General features: G+C 52.9%; 1 protein-coding gene across 1 annotated transcript in view; it reads left to right on the top strand.

The window, feature by feature from the left end:
- BID (BH3 interacting domain death agonist) overlaps positions 1 to 7,944 on the top strand; it is a 14,193-nt gene extending 6,249 nt beyond the window's left edge. The window contains exons 3-5 of the mRNA XM_008071696.1: positions 2,158 to 2,297; positions 4,110 to 4,322; positions 6,740 to 7,944. Of these exons, the coding sequence (XP_008069887.1) occupies positions 2,158 to 2,297; positions 4,110 to 4,322; positions 6,740 to 6,751 (365 nt within the window). The 3' untranslated portion in view covers positions 6,752 to 7,944. The remainder of the gene's footprint in view (positions 1 to 2,157; positions 2,298 to 4,109; positions 4,323 to 6,739) is intronic.
- The last annotated feature ends 1,753 nt before the right edge of the window (positions 7,945 to 9,697 follow it).

Below are 9,697 nucleotides of genomic sequence, written 5' to 3'. Positions count from 1 at the left end.
CGGTGGCCGGGAGCGGCCACTGCACTCCAGTCTGGGCGACGGAGTGAGACTCCAACTCGGAAAAAGAAAAAGAAGAAGAAGGAAAAAAAAAGATCAGGCGGTTGACGGAAGGACGGAGCAGGAACCACAGCCAAGACTAAGGCATAAGTAACAAGCCAGAGGGGTTGCAAGCACAGAGAAAATAAAATATTTGACGGGAGGAATAGCAATAGCTGGCATTTATTGAATGCTTACTAGGAGTCAGGCTCAGTGTCTATCCCTTAAGCCATCATGCACTTGTTTATTGAGCACCTTATAGGTGCAAGCAGTGTTTTTTTGTTTTTGTTTTTGAGTTGGAGTTTCACTCCATCGCCTAGACTGGAGTGCAGGGGCCGCTCCCACCCACCGCAGCCTCGACCCGCTGGGCTCCGGCGATCCTTCCGCCTCAGCCTTCCGAGTAGCGGAATTACAGGCGTGCGCTACCACACCTGGCTGATTTTTGATTTATTGTAGAGATGAGGCCTCACCAAGTTGCCCAGGCGGGTCTCGAACCCGCGGGCTCAGGCCATCCACTCACTTCAGCCTCCCAAAGGTGCGGGATTACAGGCTGAGCCACCGAGCCCGGCTGAAGCAGTGTTTTAAGTGCTATTTGTGAACGAAACAGATTCGAAAACCACAGCCCTTGGGAAGCGTAAACTCTGGCGGCAGTGTCAGACAAATAGCAGAAATAGGTGACGTGTATTGGACAGGTCAGGGAGGAAACGGAGGGAGGTGGAGCGATCGGGGGAGTGAGTGGCCCTGAAGGAGGTGTGGCCAGGTGGCGCCCTGGCCGGAGGAGTGGCACAGTTGGCCCCTGCAGCTGGAGGAGGTGGACGGGGATCAGAAGGAGAGCTGCAGGGAGAGAGGCGGGTGGGTGACACAGGGCCTGGCTTGCCGGTGCTAGTGGCCAAGGTGGGGCTTCACTGAGGGAAGGAACCGCCCTAGGAGGAAGGTAGACCAGGACGCTTTCGGGGCTCAGGACTGGGACGGGCCAAGGTGGGACTCCAGGACAGCTGACTGCGGGGCCCCTCTTCTAGAAACTTCTAAGACTGACTCCTGCGGGGTGCTGGGGTGCACACCATAAAGGGAGCGGCCGGGCTTGCGCTCGGGGCCGTGCTCGTGAATGTCCCACGTCACTGGCCCTCCTCATGGGCAGACCTTGAATCCGTTCGAGGAGAGTTCTGACCCTCAAGCCATCTGCACTCTCTCGGGCCATTCCCCTAGTGACAGCACCCTGCACTGGACCCTGTGTCCCCACACGGTGGTTCTTGTGGAGGGGAGCAGCTCTGGTAGAATGGAGCAGCTCTGGGAGTGTGGAGTATCTCTGGTAGAGAGCAGCTGGGAGAGGGAAGTATCTCTGGTAGGGTTGATCAGCTCTGGGAGAGAGGAGCATCTTTGATAGAATGGAGCCGCTCTGGGAGAGCGGAGCATCTCCGGTAAGGTTGATCAGTTCTGGTAGAACGGAGTAGCTCTGGGAGAGAGGAGTATCTCCAGGGAGTATCTCCAGTAGGATTGATCAGCTCTGGTAGAACGGAGGAGCTCTGGGAGAGAGGAGCAGCTCTGGGAGAAAAGAGCAGCTCTGGTAGGTGAACAGCTCTGGGAGAGTGGAGCATCTCTGGTAGGGTTGATCAGTTCTGGTAGAACGGAGCAGCTCTGGGAGAGAGGAGCAGCTCTGGTAGGATGGAGCAGCTCTGGGAGAGTGGAACATCTCTGGTAGGGCTGATCAGCTCTAGCAGAATAGAGCAGCTCTGGGAGAGTGGAGCATCTCTGGTAGGGCTGATCAGCTCTAGCAGAATAGAGCAACTCTGGGAGAGTGGAGCATCTCTGGTAGGGTTGATCAGCTCTAGTAGAATAGAGCAGCTCCGGAGAGAGGAGCAGCTCTGGTAGGATGGAGCAGCTCTGGGAGAGTGGAGCATCTCTGGTAGGGTTGATCAGCTCTGGGAGAACGGAGCAGCTCTGGGAGAGAGGAGCAGCTCTGGTAGGATGGAGCAGCTCTGGGGGAGTGGAGGCAAGCTCAGCTAGGCCGCCGGGCGGGTGCTGTGGGAGGGCGGGCCTGGAGCGCAGCGGTGGGGGTGGGGAGGGTGTGTCGCTGGCCGGCGTCTGACTCTGCCGTGTCTCTGCCGCCCCGCCTGAACACAGACTCGGAGAGCCAAGAGGAAGTCATCCAGAACATCGCCAGGCATCTGGCCCGGATCGGGGACAGCATGGACCGCGGCATCCCCCCGCGGCTGGTGCACAACCTGGCGGCGCAGCTCGGGGACGGGCGTCTGTCGGAGGAGGTGAGCGAGGGAGTGAGGCTACTCGCGCCTTCTGGGCGGCTGCGTGGCCCCTCCAGCCCGCGAGGCCTGGCCTCTGGCTCGCGTCAGGTCGACAGTGTCCAGGGAGGTGACTCGGTCCAGGGGACTGTCAGGTCCGGGGCTTTGACAAAACATGGGCGACAGTCCCAGCACGGTTCATTGCCTTTTGGAAGAATTAAGTGAGTTGACATTTCGGAAACCAGAGCCTTGAGAGAGTCAAGATCTTAGGGTAAAAGCCTCCCGAAGAGGCCAACCAAGTGTGTGCGACTCTTCCAGAAGTAACTTATTGTCTCCCAGCTTCATTATGATGCCAACAGGGAACCTCGGTCGCATCATTTTGGCCTGTTCCTCCTGGCTGAGTGTCTGCCATTCTCTTGGCCTGTGGAGATGAGACCGGTCCAAGGCCTCTGTCCTTCCAGAAGACACCCGGCGGGCCGAGCACCGCCTCCACCCTGCAGGCCGCCCAAATGTGCCTGTGGCGATGGGAGTTTAGAGGAGAGAAAAACTCTGCTCCTGGGGCGTCCACCAGCTGGGAAGCAGGCCCCCCAGTCCCTCGAAATGTAGCCACGCCTCAGGACCCTCTGTCCTTCCAGAAGGCCGTCTTCTCCGTGGTGAGCTCTCCCGCCGGACATTCTCAGTGCCATCGTAGGACACGGCATCTGGCAACGCTCTGTCCTGCCGTGAGTTGGCTCAAGGGACCACGCAGCCCACCCAGAAGGCTCCGAGAAGCCTGAAGGGTCTTTCCAGTCTAGTGGGCTGTGGTCTGCGCTCCCATGTCATGGGGGTGCCACATGTAGACCCCCCTTCTTTCCCCTTCCTTTAGCTACATCTGCCCCAGTAAGATGGGCCTCAGACATCTCAGGTGGTTAACGCATCTTGAGTTTAAATGTCTTAGAGGCAGGGAAGGACTTAGGCTTCTTGTATGCCATTGGTGTCTAATAGTGAGCATAAGATGTTCAATAAACACGTATGTGGGAGCTGGGCTCGGTGGCTCAGCCTGTAATCCCGCGCCTTGGGAGGCCAAGGTGAGTGGATTGCCTGAGCCTGCGGGTTCGAGACCCGCCTGGGCAACTTGGCGAGACCTCATCTATACAATAAAATCAAAAAAATGAGCCGGGCGTGGTAGCGCACGCCTGTAGTTCCAGCTCCTTAGAAGGCTGAGGCGGAAGGATCGCCGGAGCCCAGCAGGTCGAGGCTGCGGTGGCCGGGAGCGGCCACTGCACTCCAGTCTGGGCGACAGAGTGAGACTCCAACTAAAAAAAAAACCCAAAAAACATGTATGTGGCAACCAAGTACCTCATGCCAGTGAGTGATCTCAGCCTTCCTTTTCCTTGCAAAACTAAATTTCTTCTCTCCACCCAGCATTCTCAGCTACTTAATAAATACTTCCCCCTGAAATGCTGTTTTTTTGAGTTCGGGTCTTGCTCTGTTGCCCAGGCTGAAGTGCAGTGGCACAATCGTGGCTGACCACAGCCTCGACCTCCTGGGCTCAGGCAATCCTTCTGCCTCAGCCTCCTGTGTAGCTGGAAGTACAGGTGTGCACCACCACGCCCAAGCTACTTTTTTTTTTTGGTAGAGACAAGGTCTCGCTATGACACCCAGGCTGGTCTCGAACTCCTAGGCTCCAGCCATTCTCCCGCCTCAGTCTCCCAAAATGCTGGGATGACAGGCATGAGCCACTGCGCCCACCCATGAAATGCTCCACATTTACCACCGGGGACTGCTTTTCCTTCAGGAGAGAGGTGGATTAGTGAACCGGGTTCTGTGTGCCTGTGTCTTTACCGCCCGCTCCAGGACAGGAGGAGGGACCTGACAGCAGCCCTGGATCAGCTGATGGAGACCCACCCCATCGACATGGAGAAGGAGAAAGCCATGCTGATGCTGGCCCTGCTGCTGGCCAAGAAGGTGGCCGACCACACGCCGGCCCTGCTCCGTGATGTCTTTCGCACCACAGTCAACTTTATCAACCAGAACCTACTCGCCTATGTGAGGAGCTTAGCCAGAAACGTAAGAGCATCCCACGGAACCCCCGGGCAGACCCTTGGCATCCCAGAGCCCTGCTGCAGGGCTTCCGTCCCCCGCTCCTTGTTGCTGGGGACCCGCCCCAAGAAGGCTGGCACACACCTTCCCGCTCTGGTCGACAGGCTGGGTTTGCGAGAAAGCTCGGGGTGGGAGGTGGCTTGAACACTCAGGCCCTTTGGCGTGGGGCTGGCTTTGTGGTGGAAGAGGGCTTCTGCCGGGGAGGTGCAGACTGGCCCGTGCTCTTGGTGGACCGCAGCAGTATGGGGGAACATACGGAGCTGGAAGGAAGGGCTGGGGAGCCCATGATGAGCCTCCTACGGCCATCCTCACCTGTCCCAGAAACCAGTGTCGTCTCGTCTTTTGTGTTTGAGTCGAAGCCTCACTTCCCCCAGGCTGGAGGGCAGTGGCACACTCCCGGCCACCGCAGCCTCCACCTGCTGGGCTCCGGCGATCCTTCCACCTCAGCCTTCCAAGTAGCTGGAACTATAGGCACGTGCCACCACGCTCTGCTAATTTTTTGATTCTTATTGCAGAGATGAGGTCTTGCCAAGTTGCCCAGGCCGGTCTCGAACCCCTGGGCTCAGGCAATCCTCTCACCTCAGCCTCCCAAAGTGCTGGGATTACAGGCATGCGTCATCGCACCTGGACTTTCATGTAGCCTTCTACAGCATGCTTACCAAGGAGAGGAGGAGAGACCAGAGGGAATGCCCCAAAAGGAGAAAACCCAGCCAAAGTCTCCTCCAGGGCAGATCTGTCCTCCAGCCGGGTGAAGGTCTTCGTGATGCCTGCCCAAGTGGGCCCAGCAGTCCTTCAACGTGGTGCTTCTGATTCAGAGACCCAGATGGAAGCGAAGCAGACGTGTCTTATTTGTAAATTTAAAAATATACATGAACGTCTGGGATTTTATGACACGTCAGAAGCATTACTCAGCTTTCCAGTAAGACAGCTGGCATCTCACCCTCTCCTGATAAGCCTTTAAAAAGCTCACTTTATGTGCTTGGCCTTCCGTTGAAAAACAGGAGAAAGCCGGGCCTGGTGACTCACACCTGCAGTCTCAGCGCTTTGGGAGGCGGAGGTGGTAGGATCGCCTGAGTTCAGGAGGTCAAGGCACGGGTGAGCCACGGTCCAGTCTGGGCGACAAGAGTGAAACCCTGACTCAAGAAAATACAATAAAGTAACGGCCGGACGCAGTGGCTCACACCTGTCATCCCAGCACTTTGGGAGGCAGAGGCGAGAAGACTGCTGAACCCAGGGGTTTGAGAGCAGCCTGGGCAACTTGGTGAGACCTCGTCTCTACGATAAATCATAAAAATCAGCTGGGTGTGGTGGCACATGCCTGTGGTTCCAGTTACTTAGAAGGCTGAGGCGAAGCCAGGCCAGGTGGCTCACGCCTATAGTCCCAGCACTTTGGGAGGCTGAGGCGAGAGGATTGCCTGAACCCACTGGTTTGAGACCAGACTGAGCAACTTTGTGAGACCTTGTCTCTTCAATAAATCAAAAGAAGCCGGGCTCGGTGGCTCAGCCTGTAATTCCGCACCTTTGGGAGGCTAAGGTGAGTGGCTTGCCTGAGCCCACGGGTTTGAGACCCACCTGGGCAGGCGAGACCTCATCTCTACAATAAATCAAAAAATTAGCCGGTCGTGGTAGCGCACGCCTGTAATTCCAGCTACTCGGAAGGCTGAGGCGGAAGGATCGCCGGAGCCCAGCAGGTCGAGGCTGCGGTGACCAGGAGCAGCCACTGCACTCCAGTCTGGGCAACAGAGTGAGACTCCAACTCAAAAAATAAAAAATAAAATAAATCAAAAGACCAGCCGAGCGTGGTAGCATGTGCCTGCAGTTGTAGCTACTTGGAAGGCTGAGGCAGAAGGATCGCCTGAGCCCAGCAGGTCGAGGCTGCGGTGGCCGGGAGCGTGCCATTGCACTCCAGCCTAGGCAACAGAGTGAGACTTCAACTCAAAAAAATATAAAATAAAAAAAACAAAATAAAAGCAGGAGAGTCAGGTGTGAATCTCCACTGAGCGGCTGGAAGGAGCCTGAGATGGTTCCCGGACAGCTGTTACCTACACCCACCTCCAGGGGGTGCTGCTGGGTGTGGGGGCCGGACGTCCAGGATGGTCCACTGACACCTTGCCAGACACTGCCAGGCTGAGACCGGCTCTGCCCGCTGTGACCTGCAGAGGGCCTCTGGCCACCTTTGCTCCCAGCGACGTGAATAGTCCAGCCTCCCCACCTGACAGCCTGTTTTTGCAGTTACCCCCATGTAGCAACAAGTGGGACGCAGGGACCGACGCGTGGTGTTTGCACAAACACCAGCTTTGCACCCGCCACCTGTGGCACTCAGCTCCGGGCCTGGCCTGGCATTACCCTGACTGATTCTGGCTGTTCCTCCCTTCTCGCGCTAGGACATCTCCTAGATGAGTGGATGACAGCAGAAGCTTGACTGGCTAAAGCCGGATGTGATGACAGCAGTGGGGCTGCCTCCAGTGGAAACGGGGCCCTGGCCGTGTCAACAAAGCTCTTAGAGGAAGCCGGCACTGGATTATTATAACAGCGATTATTTCTCTCTATTTTAAAGACGATGTTTTAAGCCAGTGGCCCATCTGGAAATTCCTACATTAATATACTTGAATGAAAACGTTGGCGGGCACATGCCTGAATGGGTTTAGTATCACCTCTGAAACCTACACATGGTGCCTCTTATTTCAGCTGTACTGGTTTCCACTTGAAAATTAAATTTAAAAGCAGGTTTTAAGGCAGAAGGAAAAAAAACGCACTTCATGTTTTTTGTAAAAAAAAAAAGAATTACTGTTTATTAAAGTACAACCTTGGGGATGGTCTTACAGCAGGCAGTATCCTGTGTGGGGAGAAGAAGGAAGGGTTGGAGAAGAAATGCAGTAAAGGAAAAGTCCCACTCAAAATAGGGAACATCTTAACACAAAGGAAGTCGCAAACTTCCTGTTTAAAAACCAAATGGCACAGAGGTTCTGAACTAAAGTACTGCACTCAAACAGTGGGAAATTCCAGCCTCAAGACACAGGTGTTGGATTTTTCCAGCATGACCTCCTTCTGTTTGACTCAAGAGCCACAGGCAATTAAAAGCCATGAAAGTGAGGTATGGGCCCATGTCAACCACTGTTTCCAAAATCAGGTAACTAAACGCATTTTTTTTGCTTTAAAGTCTTCCTAAAAGTTTTAAGTTGATGGTACCAGAAGCTACTGCTAATAGCCTTATACTTATCATTCCTAGTCATACTCCTCCCACTGTGCCTCTGGGGAGAACAGGTGCATACAAATGAAAGAGCAGTGAGACTTTTAACAATTCAACCCTGACGGCTCCCTTTCCTAGGGGCATGGTCAAAACCAAGTCTCTTAGGTAAGGCCAAAATAAACAAGGAAAGCCTAGTTTAGAAACAGTATGACACTGGTCTGTTGTTTCCAGCTATAAGCTATTTTCCAGGAATCTGTTTAAAAGTGTGACAGTGGATATGGGTCCACATGTTACCTTTAATAGGAAAGTTCTCTTGTGACTAAGGACAGGATGCTTTGGGGGAAGTGTACCAACAAGGGTAATGATGTACTAATAAATAATTTCTTGTTACCAAAAACATTTCTCTGTCCCTTAAGAGTGTAAATTCATCAGAAAAGAAACACGACTCCACACCGTCACACACCACGCTCTGACTGTCGTGGAACAGGAGACAAATACTACAAGTAGATGCTGCCATGCAGTATATCTCAGTGGAAGCAAGCTGACTCCCATGTAAGCCGTCACATCCACACACAAATCCGCAATTACAATCTGATTCTCACCATGGGGAGGTGTTTTCTTCCCAAAGGAGAACTCAAAGATGAGTGGGGTTCCCCCCAAAACTGGAATATATTTATTTAAAACATTGTGTATTTATTCTTGCATGTTTGCACTTTAGTCACCTTCACAGTATTCTCTGTTTGATGCAGAGAATACTGAGACGCTTTTCCCACTGCTCAAAACAGTTTTTGAACCCGTCCATATTGATGCCTTTTAGTGCGTCTACCATTTTTTGTTTCACCTCTTCCACATCTGCAAAACGTTTCCCTTTGAGGACTTTTTTCATCTGGGTAAACAACAAAACGTCCCTGGGTGAGATTGGGTTAATAGGGAGGGCGGGGCACGGGGGTCATGCCATTTTGGGGTCAGAAACAGCTCTGTGGGCAGGTGCGCTCATAAGTCACCCGCCATGAAATGGGCAAATGACTTGAAAGACTCCCCCCAAAAAATGCAACCTCTCACCACAACGCTAGCTGGTACACTGATGCCAATGGGTTTCTAGAACATTTACCTAGCAGGGGAATCCTGTACTACCAGGGGCCCGCCCTCCAAGAGATAATTCTGAGTTTTTTTGGGGTCCCCTCTCATAATCACCAACTCGAGACTAATGGAAAAGAGCTCTAAAACAATACATAATTCCAGACTACCTCTTAAATAACACTTTAGTCTTTCAGAGCATCTTTACCTTCTGTGTTGCTTAATTAAAACAGAAGGCCACCATTTTAATACAGTTTGTAATAGGTCTTTGTGTGAATTCTTCCAGACCAAGTGTGATATACTTCCTTGATTGCAAAGCAAGATTGTCACCCCTGCTTCCCAAGCCACCTTTATAAAAACATTCCACTGTATCAAAAAAAACAACTGTTACAGTCTTGGGCACATCCCAACCACGATGACTCGGGCATATCCTGGAAGTGGGTGGATTTTGCCCTAGTAACAGTCCTGGTGGACATGATTGAGAGGTGACTTTAATTCAGCTAATGTGTTGTCCACTCTTTAAAAAAATATTTGATACTTGGAAGGCTGAGGCTGAAGGATTGCTGGAGCCCAGCAGGTCGAGGCTGTGGTGGCCGGAAGCGGCCACTGCACTCCAGTCTGGGCGACCGAGTAAGACTCCAACTCAAAAAAAATAATAATAATTTGAGTTGTGTAAGGAACATTTCCATGTTAAAGATAAAACGCTTTCTCCTCCCAAAGACACTTGGCATCCCTGAAGGTCAGTTGGGCTCTCTGGTGCATTCAGAAGGTCAAATCATTCCTGGCCGCAGCTCTCCAGGTCCAGCATTAACTGCTGAGATGCTCATGATGCCTTGAAGAAGCACAGCATCAAACCTCAGTTTTGTTTTCCAGCCACTGTATTGGCTGTGCAGACTTGAGATCTGGACTCTGGAGTGTCCTTTGAAAGTTAAGATCTTGTTTTCAGAACCTGGAGTCACACCGGATAAATACATACTTAACAAAGACTCAACGGTTGTCTGAAATGACCCCACCTAAGTCCAGGGTGGCATCAGGTGACCACACGACGAGAGAGGTAAGTCCGTCGATGATCTTC

Source organism: Carlito syrichta, unplaced genomic scaffold (genome assembly GCF_000164805.1).
Source record: "Carlito syrichta isolate Samal-C Ts95f unplaced genomic scaffold, Tarsius_syrichta-2.0.1 Scaffold314629, whole genome shotgun sequence".
NCBI lineage: Eukaryota > Metazoa > Chordata > Mammalia > Primates > Tarsiidae > Carlito > Carlito syrichta.
The sequence above is the reverse complement of the archived record's forward strand: the minus strand, read 5'-3'. Positions and strand labels throughout refer to the sequence as shown.